General features: G+C 42.0%; 3 protein-coding genes across 5 annotated transcripts in view; 1 reads left to right on the plus strand and 2 right to left on the minus strand.

The window, feature by feature from the left end:
- The window catches only part of rhobtb3 (Rho related BTB domain containing 3), a 32,333-nt gene extending 20,377 nt beyond the window's left edge, over positions 1-11,956 (minus strand). Inside the window, exons 1-7 of one of the 2 annotated variants that reach the window (XR_013098606.1) lie at positions 10,548-11,956; positions 9,930-10,161; positions 8,907-9,099; positions 6,591-6,748; positions 6,202-6,310; positions 3,088-3,283; positions 2,752-2,948 (exon numbers count right to left, since the gene is read on the minus strand). Coding sequence is in view for 1 of the 2 variants with exons in the window: in XM_004545235.5 (XP_004545292.1) it covers positions 2,752-2,948; positions 3,088-3,283; positions 6,202-6,310; positions 6,591-6,748; positions 8,907-9,099; positions 9,930-10,161; positions 10,548-10,549 (1,087 nt within the window). In the remaining variant the exon portion in view is untranslated. The remainder of the gene's footprint in view (positions 1-2,751; positions 2,949-3,087; positions 3,284-6,201; positions 6,311-6,590; positions 6,749-8,906; positions 9,100-9,929; positions 10,162-10,547) is intronic. The other variant, XM_004545235.5, reaches the window with a different exon arrangement.
- A 1,012-nt stretch (positions 11,957-12,968) lies between these two features.
- rfesd (Rieske (Fe-S) domain containing) lies at positions 12,969-15,461 on the minus strand. Of its 2 annotated transcripts, none has more exons than XM_076883850.1 (4): positions 15,346-15,461; positions 14,340-14,510; positions 14,103-14,137; positions 12,969-13,562 (listed from the first exon to the last, which is right to left on the minus strand). In XM_076883850.1, exons 2-4 carry the CDS (start codon positions 14,494-14,496, stop codon positions 13,275-13,277), a joined length of 480 nt encoding a protein of 159 aa, XP_076739965.1. In that variant the 5' UTR covers positions 14,497-14,510; positions 15,346-15,461; the 3' UTR covers positions 12,969-13,274. The 2 variants fall into 2 exon arrangements, with proteins under 2 accessions (XP_076739965.1, XP_004545294.1); XM_004545237.1 differs by having other exon boundaries at positions 14,340-14,513; positions 15,346-15,438.
- A 629-nt stretch (positions 15,462-16,090) lies between these two features.
- nudt2 (nudix (nucleoside diphosphate linked moiety X)-type motif 2) lies at positions 16,091-19,024 on the plus strand. Its single transcript, XM_004545232.3, has 3 exons — positions 16,091-16,169; positions 17,920-18,062; positions 18,156-19,024. The coding sequence occupies exons 2-3, from the start codon at positions 17,936-17,938 to the stop codon at positions 18,476-18,478; spliced, it is 450 nt and encodes a 149-aa protein (XP_004545289.1). The 5' UTR covers positions 16,091-16,169; positions 17,920-17,935; the 3' UTR covers positions 18,479-19,024.
- The last annotated feature ends 749 nt before the right edge of the window (positions 19,025-19,773 follow it).

Genomic DNA, 19,773 nt, shown 5'->3' on the forward strand with positions numbered 1-19,773 from the left:
CACATTCACAATTACAATGGTGTACCAGTGTGCCAACCCCTCCTGCTGTCATTCCATAATGTTTAATAGAAATACGCTACAAGAGAGACAAAAGACACACACATGTCCTGAGGGAGCCAAGGGAAGTGCAAGCGTAGCTCCAGAAAGGAGTTCAAGATCACACTACTACAAAATGATTGATCTGGTCCTAGATTAAAATACTACAGTTGCTTGCTATTAAGTACTTTCAACTTGACTGACTTCTGTTCCTCGGCGTAATGGAACATTGGACAAGGCCCAGCAGCAGGAAAACTGCCTTCTGCTGCCACAGGACCATTAATCATCACATCTAAATTATTAGAAAAAGAGTAACTGCTTTTAGGGAATAGATTTCCCTTCCTGTGAATGTCAGTCCAGCTATTTTTGCTCCAGTTGTAATGTACCTAATGTGTCTAAATTAGCAAAACAGGAAACATCAAGGATGCAGCACTGGCTTTGGCAACATAAAAAAATATCACTACAGGACTGCATTGTTTAAATATGTCATAAATGTATACAATGGGGCACGGTGGTTAGCACTGTTGCCGCACAGCAAGAAGGTCCTGAGTTCAATTCCAACATCAGGCCGGGGTCTTTCTGTGTGGAGTTTGCATGTTCTCCCCGTGTTTGCGTGGGTTTCCTCCGGGTACTCCGGCTTCCTCCCACCGTCCAAGGACATGCAGCTTGTGGGGATAGGTTAATTGGATAATCCAAATTGTCACTAGGTGTGAATGTGCGAATGAATGTGAGTGTGAATGGTTGTCTGTCCCTGTATGTTTGCCCTGCGACAGACTGGCGACCTGTCCAGGGTGTACCCCGCCTCTCGCCCTATGACAGCTGGGATAGGCTCCAGCGCCCCCCGCGACCCTGAAAAAGGATAAGCGGAAGCGAATGGATGGATGGATGTATACAATGGATCAAATATTAATAAGCCTGTAGTATTCAGTAAAAATAATCATTTCAATGTGCACTTTCCAGAAATCATGTAGCGCCATGGAAGTGAAATGACTGAGTTTTATCTGGATAAAGTACTTTGTTTGGACTCCAATGCTTGGAGACACTTTTTTGTCTTTTCTGATTTCCAATTTCTGTTTGGCACTTTCTGTGCATGTCATCCTGCTGCCAGGGTGTCCGTTTGGGCAACTCGATGCTGGCGAAATCACAGGCCGCTAATCGGCTGAGATGAGAGGCTCGTCTGTGGTTTATCTGTTGTTTCCATTTAAGCTGGTCCAGCTTTTAACACAGAAATTATTTAGCAACACAAACTACACCACAGTATTTAGATTGCAGTCTAGTATAACTGTTCTTAATTACCAAAAGACTCTCATTTTATTCAGCCACACTAGCAGCATGGCTGGAGGAATGACACTATAGACCAGCTACCTACTTTACACCACAATAAAACGTCATGATGGTTAAAATCCATCAGATTATGGTGAGCCTCTATCTTTCACAAGCACAGGAAAAGCCAACCAAGAGATGAAGACTAAGAATCCTGCCAAGCAATGGTGCAATCAAACCAGGCTCCAACGTTTGTTATTTTAAATTTACTGTCTGCAAACATCTCTCAAAATTATATCCATAGTTTATTGAACAGTCTCTGATGCATAAACTATACAAATCTGCCACAAATCCTCATCCAGCAAATCTGCGAGAACAAAACTCCCTTCAGCTGCCCGCTCCTGGCCAGTCAGCCAGAAAAATTTGCCCCCTTAGTAATGCTAACAACATTTTCATCTTTGGCCTGTGTTCATAATGCCGTGTGAAACTGTAATATTTTCTTAGTCTGTTGCTTAGCACTAAATAGTACATGTCTGTATTTGAGCATCTGTACACTTTAAGGATGCAGCTTGCCAACCAAGCTGACTAGTGTTAGATTATAACTTAATTCTCCAACCTCTCATCCAAATACGGTCATTTCTGGCACCAAAAAAACAGCATGGCAGCTGCCAATACTCCAGCATAAATGCACACTCCAGAAACGAATGAGTGACATCATGATAGCTATGTCAGTCCTAATAATAATTGCTTTACTAGACTTGTTATCAGTGTTACTGCTTATAAATAGCTTTTCTAACTAATATAGGTGCCTGTACATTTACAGCAACACTAGTTTAATGCCCAATCACACATCCATCCATCTTCTTCACTAATTCAGGGTTGTGCGGGGTAATGAAGCCTTTCTAAGATAATCAGACTATAAATTAAAGGTAAGGAAAACAAAACAAAACAAAAAAACAAAACCCTCTTCCTGTCAACCATTTACCTTCATGCATTTTGCTTTTGTCTATATATTACTAATACGAGCAATGAGCAATGTATCCAAAGCGTACCCAGAACAGTTTCCTAGCAAAGAAGGGATTTTTCAGATTACAGAACCTTTAATCTTCAGTCTGCAGCTACGTCTGTGAGGCCTGTGAGTTTTCTGTCAGCTGGTACAACACATACAGTACAGGATATCACACCACTTCTCTTTCTTTTGGAAAAAGAGAGGTTTGTGATATAGCGTTTCATTTTCTTTGACCTTAGAAAACATCCATCAGCTAATTTGTCAAATTGTTCGATTTCATTCAGTCACACTAGGAATCAGGTGGATTTCCACATTCAGTACCTCGAGAGCTTACAAGTGGCTGTTAAATTGGATAAATGGACATGATGGCATTTTCTATAAAGATACATAACAGCAGATTTAGGATAACAGCAACAAATCTTTCTTTGGATGGAGGTTTTTACCTCTATAAATGAACATGAGAGTCTCCCACAAGCACATGCACAGCAGGGGGTCCTTCACCACCAGACGAGTGAGGCGTCCCGTCAGGTGTCCATCTGATCTCGGCATGTCATCAATAATACTCCCATCCCAGGTGGAAAGCAGCGAGTGGGGACCTCCGTCACGCTCTCTGCAAACACACCGCGACTGTGGACGTTCCCTGTCCAACCAGAGATAGAAGAAAATGTTTCAATTACAGAGAAGTTTGCCGAAATAGTTGGGCTCTCGCTGGCTACAGACTCAGGTGGTGAAATAGGATATTAAACCCCATGCTGTGAAGAGGTTAATATCTCTCCTACCTGGTCTTGGGCCCAAGGAGTAGCTGTCTGAAGTACGGGCTGACAGCACACAGCACAGCGGCATGCGCCCAACCCAGCTCTTTCCCAGAATCCCCGGCATAGAAAGCCACATCGGCGAACTGCACGCCACGCTCCAACAACCACTGCATGTCCTGGGAGAAGCTGGACTCCTCCACTCTAATAGGGGGAAGACGAGCTGAACAGAAGAGAGCAACAAAAGAAACGAGTGAGGATGGACAGAGATGATGAGCAATTACTGCTGAAATTCAGTTTGCCTCCATATCAAAGAATAACACAGAATATTGAATGGGCTTGTTATGTTCAAAGCCTCTCAGGAGTGTTTTAGTATTGATATTTGGTGTACTCAATTTTCCTTCAGTCTGCCTTGTTTACTTGTACTTGTGTTTTCTTGGGAGGCTGTTGGCAATGAGTTTTGACAACTCAGAGAAAAATTGGGGTGTACAATGCAGGTCGAGGGAGTGATCTTGTCAGCAACAGCACAGTGAGATTTTAAAGCCAAGAAAAAGAGACAGGTCATTTTTGTCCTTTCTCGTTGCTCATGTTTAAAGAACGGCTTCCAGGTACGTTTGTCTTTGCATTAATAACAGTCCTTAAAAGATGAAAGTAGCTCAAGGCTGCTGCAGTGAAATTCTGGTCTAGTCTGGTCTGGTCTGGTCAGAGACTGAAAAAGGACCTGAAGTTGACCTTTATTTGTCAACTTTACTTTTAAATTGTTTTGGTGATAAAACACTAAAATGAACAGCACACCCCAAAACTTTGGGATTAAAAAGATTTGGAACTAATCTAATAAATGAAGAAGACACAAAAAGGAAAAACCAACAAAAAAAGACAACGATTTGCAGTGAACTGCATGACAAACGTGAATACACAGAAAATTGCAACGAAGAAAAACACAACAAATGGGAGGCAAAGCTGTGCACGCTCAGTGATTCATGCATTCATGAAGTCAAATTAGTAAAAAGTAAAAAAGCACTGAGCAGGGGAACAAAGAAGGCAGGGCGAGGAAGCTTCAGCTTCACTAATCATTGGCCTATTATATTCCTATTGATGCTTAATACTTACTGCACCTCTGTGGAGCTCATCTCCTTTTTTATGAGTGCTCTGTTTTAGCCATGACAACTGTGCCGCTTCTTAATCCCCGTATGTCATTGTTAATGTAAGCTACACCGTAAAGGGAGCTAAGCAGTGTCGAACGACACCAATAAATCCTGCAGGCACTTGCTGCCATTTTTTTGGCAGCACTTAAAAATGTCAGTCAGATTTAAACAGGCAAAGCGGAAATCTGCTCGGATCGATATTTAACACAGGTTTAACAGCGTAGTTTGTGTTAAATATGTTCAGGTGTTTCGGTTTTTTTAAAAGCATGACTTTGCATGCAGGAATGGCCATAGCAGAGAGGAGAAGAAAAGTGAACCAAGGAGTGCAGCTCTGTATTCTAACCCCCTCCCTGAATACAACACCAGACTACTTCGTCTACTCGAGGTCTTGGAGTTGTTACTTTTAATTTCCTGGTTTCAAATTCAGCGCACAGAAAGCTTTCAGTTTGTGGCAACATCCAGCAGCCAGTTGCAGCTTTAATCAGACTCTCTTGTATCCAATTAGGACAAAGAGCGTCCAAAAAAGCAGAGCATTAAGAGAAAGGGAGAGCAGCAGACATGCAGCCACCGAGCACTCCAGCTCAGCCCGTTTCTTTTTCAGCGTTTCTACAGTAATCAAACTCGCTGTGTCTAAGCTGTTTGCTGTGTGTCAGCCTTTCTGTGAGGTTTAGCCTCTTTTGATCATTTATCTCCTCATAATTTGTGGTCTTTTGCAGAATGTGACTGGATAAGATGCAGTTTGATTAAGTCTGCAATAAATCTGCAAGGGCCTCAAAAAAAAAAAAAAGCGAGAGAGAGAGAGAGAGAGAGAGAACTTTTAACATGAGTGGCTTTTTGCAGCTTAATTGCAATTTCATCTAAAATTCTGAATTTCAGATAAGCAGACTAAGACTAAATAACATCTTAAGTAATTAGTCAGCAATTAACTGGCAACTTTTTGATTTATAATGGACCATTTGAGTCATTTTGTAGTGTGAGCGACTTAAAGAGAGAACTGGGAGAAACTGTCTGGTCTTTCTTTGTTTTTTTAAACATCCATGATCGCTCTTCTCTAGATCAGCGGTCCCCAACCCCCGGGCCTCGGAGTTGTTTGGTTCCGGGCCGCGAGAGTTGAGGCTCAGGTGTGAAATGTATGGTTTTCAGGGGGTTTATCGGTTTTCAGCGTTATTTTGTTATCGTTTTTATCGTTAACTCGGTTTTCCTGGGTCTTTTCACGTGTGTTATGAATAAATCTTCTTTTTTTCGGTACCGGTACTAGTTTTATTTTGTTGTATTTATCCGCGACACCTTAAAGGCCAGTCTGTGAAAATAATGTCAGGCATAAACCGGTCCGTGGCGCAAAAAAGGTTGAGGACCGCTGCTCTAGATTTTAGAAGCTCATCACCATTGCCTTGACAAAAATCATTATAATCAACACATTTATTTGGTTATAAAGATAATTTTTTGTTGTTGGGGGAAACATATTGTGAATAATTAACTTCAACAATAGGCATGAAAAATTAAAAACACATAACATACAGGACCAAGCGCTGAACTGACAACATGAGAGGGCTTCACTAAAAGATGAGGTTAAGGAGTAATCCCACAGTCTCATAAGAACAATCATTGAGCTGCCTCCACCAAACGCAGGGAACTCAGCTGTTACTGCTTCTGTTTGCTCAGGCTAAAATTGATTCAAATGTCAGTGAATAAAAGTAGTCTACCTAGCTCTTTGTCTTTCCAGTTTGGAACAGAGCGTATTGATCCAGATAAAACCTTTGTGCTCAGCTCTTTTTATGGCTATGTAAGCTCAAAAGGTAACAATCCATCCAGTTCACTGAATGTTTCTAAACACCATAAACACGGCAATTGACAAAAATATATATAATTAAGAAATATATTTTTAAAAAACACACACAGGCTACAAATCTGCTTAAATGAATTAAAAATGGCAGGCATGCATGACACTTGAAACAAAGCCAGGATAACTCATTGCTTGGCATAGTATTCCTCTGACCTGGCTGTTCTAAGTGAGGGGGGCGAAGTTCATTCACTTTATTTCCTCGCCTCTTCTCTGGCCTCTCTTTGGCTTTGTGTTTCAGACACTGAATCATGAAGTACTCCAGCTAAACAACACAAACAACATACATGTTATTTCAAAATCTGTACAAAGATAGTGAAGTTACATCATCATCTTGTTGCTTTAGAAATAACTTCCCGGGACGTCCAACCTGTCACTGTCTCCCCTACTAAACACTGTATCTACAATCTGGAAACGCAGAGTTACTCTACTTTGAAGGAAAAGAACATCGTGAGATGTGTTTTTGTCTTTCTCTTCTTTGGGGACGCTGAGTCAAAAACACACCACAGCATCAACTCTGACTCCAGTGTTGCATCATCACTTACCACGCTGCCAAAGTAGCGACCCACGAAGACATGGTTGAGGGAGGGCAACTCCAGATAGGTGGCCCCCAAGTCCCGGGACAACTGCAAACCTTCACTGTGAGGTACGCAGCTGCTCCAGTCAGAGGCACACAGTGGACACGTACAGGGGGGGCCTTCATCTGAAAACAGTAGAATTCAAGTGTAGGATGAGGTAATGCACACTTTACTAATAACTAGTTTATGTGTGTATATCTGAAGGAATACATGTGCTATTGATGTTACATTATCCTTTTTGAGAAGCATGAACCTACTAAGGCAGTACTAGATCCATGTGTGACTCAGTGAGTTCTACTGAACCACTCAAGCACAGAGGAAGTGGAAAAGAATAACATGCCTGTGACAAAGGAGTAGCAGCGCACTGAAGGGCACTCAGCAAAATTGAACAGATTCTAAGAAATAATTAGATTTAAAATAGTCACAAACACACCCTCCCTTCAGGTGACTGAAATTCCCATGGCAAACACTTAGCCTGTTCAGATGAGCAATGTTCCTCAATAATTACAATAAAAAGTTGTAGAAAAATAAACAATAATAAACAAAAAACAATGCCCTTACTTCCGTCTTACAGAATGCAAAAGTGTTGTGTTGTTAGTCAGTGCTGCTGGAGCAAAAAATACATTTTGCAAACTAAACTAGAATGGAAAGCATGTTTCACAAATCAGAACATATGAACCAGATGCTACAACCACATGTGGCTTTTATGGTGTGGCCTCGCCCTTTTTCCCGATTCCTCAATTCTTTCTCTGGGTGACTATGTAGAGAGCTAGCGAGGGTTTTTAAAAGGGAAAGCATGCATGCGTACGTTTGGATTTTAAAAATATTTCTGCTGCACACCCCAAGCTGCAATTTCTTCAGCAAGCTAATGAGGGGGGGGGGGGGGGTCAGTAATTGTACAGCAAGATCATATAGATGTGTAAAATCTGCAGTGGCACGTGGACTAGGACTGGCTGTACTGTGGCATGTGTGCACAGGGAGACCACAGGAACAGAATCAGACAGAAAATTAGAGGGATTATCTTGAAGGAGAAAAAAAAAAGACTAGAGGAAGGGCTGCACAAAGGAGGAGAGAGAAAGGCAGAATCTGCAGGACATACAGCCAAGTCCCGAGGCACTGGATAAATCATATTGCTAATAACCCACAGGCGTGACACAGAGACGATGGCAGGCTGAGAGCGTGTGAGTGAGTGCAAGGGTGACAGCAGGAAAAGGAGTGTGTGTAAGTGCGCGCGTGAGCATCGGAGCGGCTGTGACTTGGCATATCAGTGGTATGTTTGTGCGAGCAATGGTGTGCGTGCGTGCCCTTGGATAAATCTGTCTGCGCTCCTCCGTTCTTCGCTGGTTTAATGGCTGCATTAATGCACGTGCGGCAGCGCTCCCCCTGCCACAGATGTGCCTTAGGTGGTCTAAAGACAGGAAGCGCTCAGACCTCAGCCGTCATTCTCTGCAGTCACAATGGCGGGGGGGGGGGGGCTTGCATGAAACTACTCACAGCAGCTGCTAAAAAGAAAAGAAAAAGAAAAAAAACACAAACACAAACAAAAGCTCTGGTCTACAGTGATCCACTCCCCTCTCGTTTTTCTCTCTCTTCAGACTTGACTTTCACTGTGATCACGCTGCTGCAGTGCTCTGACAGGATTTCAAAGTATGTTGAGCACACGTGCTAAAAATATAACCTGGTACATTTGATGGGCTTGTTTACAGGATTTAATTTTAACAGGGTGTGGGTCACTCACTGAGATGCCAACACATGTGTGTTATGTTAATGCTTATTTTGTTAAGCAGCCTCCAGTAAGGCTGTAAATGTGTGCTCTATCCTGCTGAAGGCACATACTTCTGTTCTGGTGCACTTTTTTTTTTTTGCACCACGACAATGAACTCTTGTCTACAAGCAAGGCTTCTTTTTTTTGGAACAGAAAAGCCCCAAAGTTGTACTGTACACTGTACTTCTTTGGAGTGTTTCCTGTGGGGAAACATGTGAGCTGACAGCCTGAAGGCAGCCAAGAGGAGAGTTAATCATGAGCATCCTCCTCATTGCTGTGTGGACATGCTAGAGGATACAAGACTCACTGAGTGATCTCAGCAAGAAGAGCATAATGCTGTCCCGAAACCAAAACCAACAGCGTAGGTAACAGTCAGCTGACCTGAAATTGCCAGGATATCCAGTACAGTGACAGCTCATATGCAGCAACGATAAACAGTTGGAGGGTTGGCAAGCCATGTTGGCTAAACTAAACTAGGTCCTGCTCCAACAAAAACACAGAACAAAAGGCATCCTCACCATTCAGCCGCGCTCCCACAGCAACGAGGATGACGGGCACGCCCCAGTGCCTCAGGAGTGGGCGGAGTCTCGGAGCATAGCCATTCCTGACCTGCTGGAAGGCCAGCTTGTCAGTGACTGAATATTTAATAACTAAAATGTCCGCCTGCTCAAGAACTTTCCGAACACTGGCCCAGTCGCTGTCCAGCAAGTCCTAGAAAGGCAAGGAAAGGATGACATTTGTAAATAGATGGAGGGCTGAGACCCAAGCAAAGACATACACAGAGATGTATCTACACCCCTGTCTTCACCACACCTCATATAAACCTAACGCTTCCTCTCATGTAAGTACAAATTCATCAGTGTAACTGGGTTTTTTAACTTTACCCCCTAGAGATCTTTATGAGGCTAGCTACTCTAAACCAACTTAATTCAACCCATTAGGAAGGAAAAACACTTCAGAAAGCTTTGAGCATTTTGAATTAAAAATAAAAGGCAGAGACGCAGAATTAGACAAACAGACTTCCACCAGCAACACCCCTGACGGGGTTAGACAGGCCTATAATAGGATGCATACAAAACCCTAACAGTGCATATGCTATTAAGAACAAAAGTTCTTTCATCAGGTTTTTTCTGCAATGCATGTTAAAATAGCGTCCTAAGAATAGAGACGTTTTTATAAAGCCTGCAATCAGCGCTGCAAGGCAAGGGCTGCTGGAAGTTGAAATGTTGTAGAAGGCTGTATCTTCTGAGAAACAGAAGCAGACTGAAAAGTAAACAGCATATACATTAAGTAACTCACATTTTCTCACAGTACTCTGGAAATGCCTTTGATTTGGCATAAAATTTGCAGATTGTTATTTTAAACAAATAAACTATCAAGAGGATGTAAATGTAGAGGAAAAGAGCCATAATAGCACTTGAAGATCAGACTTACAGTGCACAAATACATGCACAAGCCAAAGTCATAATGTAACAGCTGACTCATGCAGGTGTCTCTGCTTCTCTCAGTCTGCTCACTCAAACACACCACCTGTCTCTTACCCAGCTGGGACAATCCCGAACCACTACCGTGACATCTCCAAAGACACGTGAGGTGTACTCCATGAAAGCCGGGTTGTGCATACTGCTCTCTAGGTCGCACGGTCCCACCATGGCTCCCTGACCCAAGTAGCTCCACAGCAACCCCCCCTGCAGCTGCCCCTGCCCCAACATCTCATCTCCTGGACCGACTCCTCCGGGGCACTCGCTGCCCAGCGCCACGATGTGGATGGACCTGCAAGCCAGACAACTCGTGGTTGAAAGTGGACTGAAGGCATCACACAGGTGCCTTCAGTCCACACAGGTAGATGATGGTGATGATCAAAGAGCACCGAGGGAGCGGAGGCTCCTCTCTTTGCACTGGACCTTATTATTCATGTCTCTCACGGAGACAGTGCATCACGGCTATGTCACTGAAAATCACTGAAGAGAAGCTCGCCCAGGCCTTCATTATCACACCTGAGTGGGTATTATGTTAGAATAATTCAGACGGACAAATTATTCCCGCTATCTTTGTGTGTTTTCCAAGCAGTGATATACTGAAAAAAATCAATAAGGCATGCAACCAGGAGCCCCATCTCTTCATAAGCCTTAATGAGTTGCAGCTCCAGAGGAACTTACATTGTGGTCACCGCGGTTTCGTTCCGCTGCTTTATGCTATGGAGCCCGTTTCCCTCTCACGGTGCCTTTCCACGCCAGTCTGCAGTCAAGGCTCGCTTTTTCCGCAATGAGCCGCGGCTCGGCTCCGTCGGTAATCCCTCTCATCGGTGGCTGGCCCCCCGGGAGCCCGGCTGTAGGGGGAGTTTCGCAGTCACGGGCATTTCCCCGTCTCGTTATTCATTCATAAAAGCGGAGTTCGACACCGTCCCGAACCGACCGCAGAGGCGCACCGGACAGCCCAGCCGGTGGAGGAGGAGCAGCAGAGTGTGTAAACAGCAGCGCCCATGGACAGACAGCCAGTGCGCTAACAGGCGAACAAGTTGTCAGTCGGTAGGAAACAATTAACTACGGAGAGGGAGGGTAGCTTCGCGCCTCGGTGTCCAGACTGTATAGATGACGTCGGTGGATGAAACAAAGTGTCGCTAGCAAAATAACAACTGGGAAGGAAGAGAGAGAGAGGGAGAGAGAGAGAGAGAGAGGAGGGCTGACTGAACCGTGAGCGGCCGCGTCTGACTCAGCAGCACGCACGCGCGGACATACACGCGCCAACACACGCGCACAAACGAACACCCTCACCCGTTTTTGTTTACTCGGACTTACACCTTGTTGCCTCACCGCAGCTTTGCCCCTCTGCACGGCTCGTGTGTGCGCCTGTCACCATTCCGCTGCCCCACACTGTCACCGCACTCCTCCACAGGCGTTCACACAAAAGTTAATTACCTCGAGCTGGAAGCACGGGGCTCAGTGTTAATGACAGGGATAACAATAATGACCACCAAAGTGAGCACGCGACCGGCTATTTGCTGACACTGCGACGACATTTAAAATGCTTAAACCAGCTTTTTTTCGGGAGGTGTTTTGTTGTTGTGGGAGAGGTAGGTAAAAGGTAATAATAAGATCTGGCTGGCCCTCTTGGAAAAGCTCCAGGGCATCCACTGAGAATTGAGGGGAAGAATAGCCTGACCCTTAAAGGCTTAATCAGAGCCTCATGGGTCATTCGCAGCCATTATGAATAATGCATAACATAAAACCAGGGCTTGAGTTTGAATGCCCTTCTACACTGAAAATCTGTGTTGCTTACATGCTCTCCTTCTGGCAGATGCACTGGCCCTGCTAAGCACTTTCCCCACAGTCTGCTCTTTATCTTGACGAACAGCCCACCGCTTGACCTATTGCAAATGACCACCTGCAGACAATGGCCACTGCCTTCTGTCAAGACTCCCAACTTGATTATGTAATTAAACTGCCCCCTTATTCCATGTAAACCATGGGTCTTTCTTGACTGTATCTGAAGAGTCACACAGTACTGAGTTTGCTATAAGCCAGCTAGAGAACAGCATCATTCATGCACAGAGGGGCTCTATACCCCACAGCATTTGTGCTCTCAACCAATGTCACTATTGTACAATTCTGGTACAGAAACAGAGAAATAATCTGAATGTGACAGGCTGCCTTGACCCGTCATATCAAATGGTTAAGAAATGCTACAGCCTCATTCTTTTGCACTGCATGTGAAGTATAGGAAAGCCATGCATTAAGTCACATTAATTCTACTGACATGTGATGAAATAGATAATAATAACACTAACTGTATGTATTTTCCCTGCTTTGTGAAATTGTTAATCCATCCGTCCATCCATCTTCTTTTGCTTATCCAGCTAATGCCTGCAGTTGAGCTACAGCAGGGGTGTCAAACTCAAATACACAGTGGGCCAAAATTCAAAACTGGAACAAAGTCGCGGGCTAACATTAATATTTATTGAAAAAAAATCTTCCTCTAGATATAAGAATGAATCTTTTCTTATGGACTCAAACAAGGTTTGCTGAAAAACTGAATATGGAACAAGCAAAGCTTAATACTAAACAATATATATATTAGCTGTATAATACCAGTAAGCCAGCTCTAATAGTAATTTGGTATGGCTTCGCGGGCCAAATGTAATTAGGCTGCGGGCCAAATTTGGCCCGCGGGCCAGAGTTTGACACCTATGCAATACTGGATACAAATAAAAGTATCCCCAACAAAAACCATACATTTTATACAAAATATGCAGGGCCCCCTCAGAGGCCGCAGAGCCAGACAAATGCAACCCTCCAAGACTTTTTGGATTATCTAATTTCTCAGCAAACAGGTTTTCGTTTTTTGCAGTTACTGGGGGAAAAAATATGTGACAATAATCCCAAATACGTAAATCTATGCAGCCTCTGAGATCATATACTTGCGTTCTAAAGCCATTTGAAGCAATACAGAGACTTGGATACTGCAAAACCACTCCACTCTAGGATCTCATCAGTGCTACTGATTCCTTCCCTGTATGCATACTACACAAAGAGTATTGGATGTCACTGTCCTATATGAGATGGATGACACAGAAATCCAAATTCATCCTTAGAAATGTTTATTTAGAGATGGAGATGATGCTATTGACAAACAGACATCAGTGTTAAATGGCAATGCTTTACCAGTGTTTGAAATAAACCATCACCCAAACAAACGTGTAAATACAGTCAAAAATGACCAAAAACAAGAGCCACTTTAGAGCTATCTATCCAACTGAGTGCTAATAAATTGACCACAGAGTGCATGTCATCACTAACAACCTTGCCATACAGTCATCATGCAATTATTTAGAGGAGATCAAAGCAGACAAAAAGAAAACACGTGGGTGCAATCTTCATCCATTACTGTCAAGATGTTTCCTTCTCAGACGCCTCAGCTTTGGCTCGTTCTATCTTGCCTTTTTCTCCTTGGTAGTAATCTGATTCGATCCAATTTGGGTTATCGGAGAGCTTGACGTAGATCTCCCCATTGTTCTCTGTGACTGTGTGCGTTCTCTGCTTCACACCCTTGGAGTACCATCTGGGCACAGGTGGCTTTTCCTTGGGGTTGTTGCCTTTGTATAAGCACTCCCCTTTGGCTAGAGTGAGCTTGTACTTATGCTTCGGACAAATTATGCACAGCTTGCCGTTAATTTCCTGCTTGTGGACAAAAGGCAGATAAATGACCTTGTGTGTATGTCATTTTAGGTTTCTTTGCACTATAAAATAATAATACAATATCCTCACAGCCTTAGCCCAGCATTTGCCTTTAGTCATTATTGTGCAGATACAAGAATATGTTAAATCAGGAATGAGATAATAACTTAAGACAAGGCAAAGAAAGTTTATTTATATATCACCCTTAAATGCTATAGTCATTCAAGGTGGTTTAAAGGGGGAGGGAAAAAAGAAATAATAACTATAATAATACAGATACCAGATTACTTAAAAGCAGTAGTGATTAATAACATTTCTTAAAAACAGCCAAAGTTAGAGAAGATCAGTTGAGAAGGTTGAGATGAGGCACTATTTGTTCAAGGCTTTTGTAGTGAATGGCAGTAAATTCAGATATGAAAACTGTGTTAAGTATTCATGTGTTTAGTTAAATTACTGCTTGAGTGATTGTAGAAGATATTTGCTCTGATATTTTGGAATGTTGTCTTGATCTAACCCTCGTAATTTAAACCTGAAACTCACCTCAATGTCGCCGTTGTTCAGCATTCCTCCAGCATCTGCCGAAATGACGGGGTATCAGTGTATCACAAAATAAACAAACATACTAACAGTTTGCTAAAAAGGACACACTTTCCAGATGACATGTGCTAAAATGTTCAATAATTTATTAAATAATGAAGCCCAGTGTTAAAGGTCCCAGTGTATTTCCTCTCTCTGCAGTGACCACTATGAGTTTTTCACTAGAAAAATTGCACTTACGGTAACAGTAAGAATCCATAGCATAGAAGACTCCCTGGTGGTAGATAATCAGTATATCCCGATCTTCTATTGATCTGAAAGACCGCTTTGCTTCAATAAGTTCATCCTTCTTGCCCACGAAATGGAGGCCTCTTGCTGACTGCTCGTTCTCCTCCATGTGGCTGCCAAATGCTGCTTTGAGGTCAAGAAGGTCATATCATCAGTTCTCAAGGTTGTGTGTATTTGTCCCTCCATCATTCTCATATGTGGCCCAAAGTGACTATGGTGTATTTTAGGGTAAAAACTTAACTGAATCCACACACGTAAAAAAGGTGTGGGCTTTGGATTCGTCACTGGGATTATTGTGTTGGCACCTCACCTCACAGTTGTCAGCTTAAATTAAGTCCAGAACAACTCAAGAACACTCATGTAAGAACATTTCTTGGCACTGATCAGCTCTGCTCCAAACACACCAAGGCCCTGAGCTTTAAGCCCTATTATCTGTCTCATGATTATTTGGTATCCATCGTAGTATAGAAAATAAAGCTGCTGTGCTAAACACAAGAGAACAGTGATTTCGCTAAATGACCTACATGAATTGGCACAAACTGAATGGGAAATACAAAAACAAAAAAACTGACAGAGATTCAGCTGTCATCATTCAACACAAGAATGGGTTATCCAAAGATCAGAGTGCTACATCATCTCCACGTCTGATCTCCTTGTAGGCAGCATATACCAAAAATATCTGAATGTGAGGATGATTCATGTTCATGTATAGTGGAGTGGAATAATGAGCCCTACACACAGGATGAGTAAGCACAGTAGTAGTAGCAGCGAAAGTCACATGCCCTGAAGCCTGTGGCCAAAGCACAGCCAGCTGAAATGAGCAAGCAGGAAATATAATGAAATATCAGGAAGAAGAAAAGTCTTCAAGTGATCCTTTAAGGACTTTCAGTACCTCTGCGCCCCTCTCTCTGGTGGTTTTGCTTCAAAAATAACTCATTTTACTTTTGCATCGCCTTACCTTGAAAGTCAGCCGCTGTATCGCCTCTGTCAAGCTGAACAAGTGTACAGCTGACAGCCCAGGGTTGTGTGGGAAAAGTGGGGGCTCGTGTCTTTTATCTTCAGACACAAGCTGTCTGTTGGTTGGTCCTACACTGGATACATTACTTATCAGTTTCTCTCAGGCACATCAGCTACAAAGATTGTAAAGAAATGCGTTGGTTTAAGCCTTCACTGGGAGAGATTTCTATCATTTTCTTAAAAAAAAAAACTAGTTATTTAAATCACATATAAGTACATTTAATTTTTTTTATTTTAGTCCAATGCATTTAACTGCTTTGGGATTCACCTCAAAATTAACATAATTCAAGATGAATTATCATAAGTAAAACGAGCTGTACCGGTGGTGGAAAGTAGCTTTATAAAATTAGGAGATAAATTTTTTTTTTTAATCAAAACTGGCTTTTATACTAGTGTTTTGATTCTACAGCTGACGTTATTGGTCAGAGATTTTTTTTTTCATGTGAAAGAAACATATAATGATATATTTTACATATATGCATTATGCACAATACATTATTATAGACTTAATAACCGGTTTGCATAGTGACATTATATTATAGAGACAACAGAATATATGCTAACAGGAATAATTTAGTGATGTAATGCTATATTAACATACGTTATATAAGCCAATAATAGAATACTTTTTATATTTATTGATTGGTTTAGACTTGATTTGATAATTTTTGTTCTACAAACCGGAACTATCTGTGTCATTCTTTGCAGAGTGCCCGGAGTATTTTCTCGGCGCTCCGCTCTCTCTTCCTTGTCAAATCATTCACTGTAAGTAGTTTGCGCTGATTTCTTGAAAATAATTGACTTATAATGGCCTCGTGCAGTGTGTGAGCATGAGGTGAAGATCAGCAGTGCGTCCGGTGGAGTAGAAACATCCACCATAAAAGCGGCGGTTGAAGCTCATATTAGGCTTCACATCCGATTTGAAAGCTAGCTAACCGTGTGCTGTAAATACTAACACATTTCTTTCCGTCAGTAAATATTTAATCGTCGCGACTGTGTTTTACAAAATAAATCCATAGAATCTGGTATAGAATTAGTCTTTAACTGTCGCTTGATTTTAAAATAAATATATAAAAGAATTAGTCTTCCCGCAAAGCTACATTTCAAAACCTGCACTGAGCTGGTTTAGAGTGTTTATAACTATTTTCACAGGACTTAGTACCACATGTACAATAATAAATGTACCCATCATTAATCTTTGCCGTAACTAACTAACAAAAAGCGATATACACAATTTGCTAGTACTGGATTGAACCCCCTTTGGTTTTCAGGACTGCCTTAATTCTTCTATGGGTTATGGTACATATTGATATGACAGCATGTCAATATAATGTTAATCTCCTGTTCCAGCATATCCCAAAGGAGCTTTTTTGGCCATTCAAATACAGGGAATAGCCTGGCTTAAAACTTGTCGTGCTCAAGAAACCAGTTTGAGATCATTTGAAGTTTGTGATATGGCACAATATCCTCCTGGAAGCAGCCATCAAGAGATGGGTACACAGTGGTCTTAAAAGGAATGACATGCAGGCTGTGAAGTTAAAATTGGTACCAAGAGGCCAAAGTGTGGCAAGATAATAATTCCCACACCATTACACCATCACCACCAGCCTGATGTATGGTTGGATCCATGCTTTCATCTTATTTACATAAAATTCTGACCCTACCATTCAAATGTTGCAGTAGAAATCGACACTCATCAGACCTGGCAACATTTTTACGACCATCTTCTATTGTTCAAGTTTGGTGAGACCGTGTAAATTGTTGTTTCAGTTTCTTGTTCCTGCTTCAAGGTTTGACATGCTGTGGATTAAGAAATGCTCCTCTGCATACATTGGTTGTAATGAACAGTTATTTGAGTCCCTCCTGTCAGCTCAAAGCAGTCTGGCCATTCCTCTGAACTCTGGCATCAGCATAGTATAGTCAAGCAGTGAACTGCCACTCACAGCGTATTTTCTGTGTTTCAGGCCATTCTCTGTGAACCGTAGAGATGGCCTTGTGGCAAAATCTCAGTAGATCAGCAGTTTCTGAAATACTTAAACCATCCCAACTGGAACCAACAGCCATGAAAAGCCACTTAAATCACCTATTCTGACACGTACTTTGAACTTCACTAAGTCGTCTTGACCTTAAAGTTGTGGCCACGTGATTGGCTGATTAAATATTTGGATTAATACAGTTGAGCAAGTGTACTTAACAAAGTGGCCTGTGAGTATATGTACATTTGTCTATGTTAATATTTGTGGGCATGTGCACCTTATCTGTAAAATACACATTTATGTAACAAATGCAAAACATGATGCATAAACAACAAAAAATGACTAGCACTGGACTTTTATTAAGGCACTGTTGAAAGAAATGTTATATTTTAGTTGAGTGCAGGATGCATGAGTTTGTGGTTTGACACTTTAAATTTGTTCTATATCTGCGGTTATAAAATGTTGTCATCATCCAATAAAGTCCTTAGTTTTCTGGAAAGCAAACACACAATAACAGAGGAATTGTGTTTGTGTATAAGTTGCTTTAACAGGAAGATGGTACTCCGAGCTTGTGGCTTTATCATATTTCGCCGTCTAGTCGGCCGCATCCCTCCTCCAGGCAACATCGAGTATCTCCTTCTGCAGACATCTTATGGGGAACACCACTGGACGCCACCGAAAGGTGTGTTTAAGAAACACTAGATTGATTTTTTCTTCATTACAGAAAATTACACGTTAATGAGTCTTTTTTCCCCCCTAATAAATTCACCATAAGGTCATGTGGACCCAGGTGAGGATGACCTCACCACAGCACTGAGAGAGACCAAGGAGGAGGCGGGGCTTGGGGCAGAGCACCTGAAAGTGATAAAAGGCTTTGTTCAGGAGTTGCACTATGAGGTGCGTGGCAAACCCAAAGAGGTGCTGTACTGGTTGGCTGAGCTGAAGGACCCAGGGACTGCTGTGACTTTGTCTGATGAGCACCAGGATTACCGCTGGGCCCAGCTAGAGGAAGCCTGCACTCTGGCCCGGTACAAAGACCTGCAGGACACACTGAGAGCAGCACACAGACACCTAGAGGCATGTCAGGACAAACAATGATGTGTCACAGAGGAGAAGATCATAAATGGGAAGTAACTTCCTGCTGGTATGTGGGATCGTACCATTTTCTGGAAGAGCATCTGTTTTGAAAGCACTGCTCCTAATTCCTTTAACTGAATGAGTCTGACTTTCCCTGCCTTGTCTTTCTTTAAATACTTTCCAGAACCTTATGTAAGAGAAAGACTCCCTTAAGTCACAAAAAATCAGAGAGAAAATAAAATCAACAGTTGAATGCTAGGATTAAATGCACAAATGATGCGTTTATGATTGTAAATAAGCTGTATTGCAGGTTTGTGCATTGCAGCTGGTTTTTTTGGTCATTTTTTTTTCGGTCTGTCTCCAGTTTGAATTAAATTTAGACCAACACGAAGGTTTTCTCCTACCTTTGATACTTACTCAGCTTTACATCATTTCTGAATGGATTGTTTTGTTTTTTCCCTTTTTTAAACATGCATTACAAAGATGCAAGGGGATACTGGGCTAATAATAGAACAGTCAAGTGAAACACTAATGATAAAAATAAACTGTAAACAGCAGATGCTGCCACATGGTGGGGACAAACATTTTTTTTTCCTAAAGCTGCACATTTGATATCAAAAGCTGCAACAGATAACTAACATCATCATTGTCACGAGGAAAAGTTCTACATTAAATATAACAGTTAAAAAAACAACATCTTTGGATCTAAATACATTTATTTGCTCAGAAGCAAATGGTGAGAATAAACTTCATCCTTTTCTTGGGTACTGCTGCTCTTTTATATAAGTACAGTTAGACAGTCTGCTCTGGATTTCACGATAGAGGACTATGCCTTTGCTTGAAAGGATAAAATGAGAGTTTTTGAGGAAAAAAAATGTGTGCCTTCAACTCAAGAAGCAGAATGGGAGCGCTTATGGTTTTAATTACCTGTCATCTGTCATTATGAAGACACAAACGGGCAACGGCAGTGATCATGTAAGTGGAGGTCACTGAAACACCGATACATCTACCTTAATATACTAGAAAATATAATATTTACAAAAAGGTAAGTCAGTAATAATTTTTTTATGTCTGTCAAGAGATTACAAGCTCTTCCAACAAATATTAAAAGCCGACTAATGGATTTGAAATTACCCTCACGAGTAAACATTAACAGTGAAGTATGCTACTTTTTTAGCTTCTTTTTATGCTATGGTGCTTCCTAATATCATCTCGCACAGTAATCCAGAACCCCCCTCTGCAGCCACGCCTTGGATCTCTTCAGTGGCAAAACCACCAACTCACCCGAGGCATGTAGTCTTTCCAGCGTGTCCTGG

The sequence above is a fragment of the Maylandia zebra genome, linkage group LG5, assembly GCF_041146795.1.
Source record: "Maylandia zebra isolate NMK-2024a linkage group LG5, Mzebra_GT3a, whole genome shotgun sequence".
In the NCBI taxonomy this organism is placed as follows: Eukaryota; Metazoa; Chordata; class Actinopteri; order Cichliformes; family Cichlidae; genus Maylandia; species Maylandia zebra.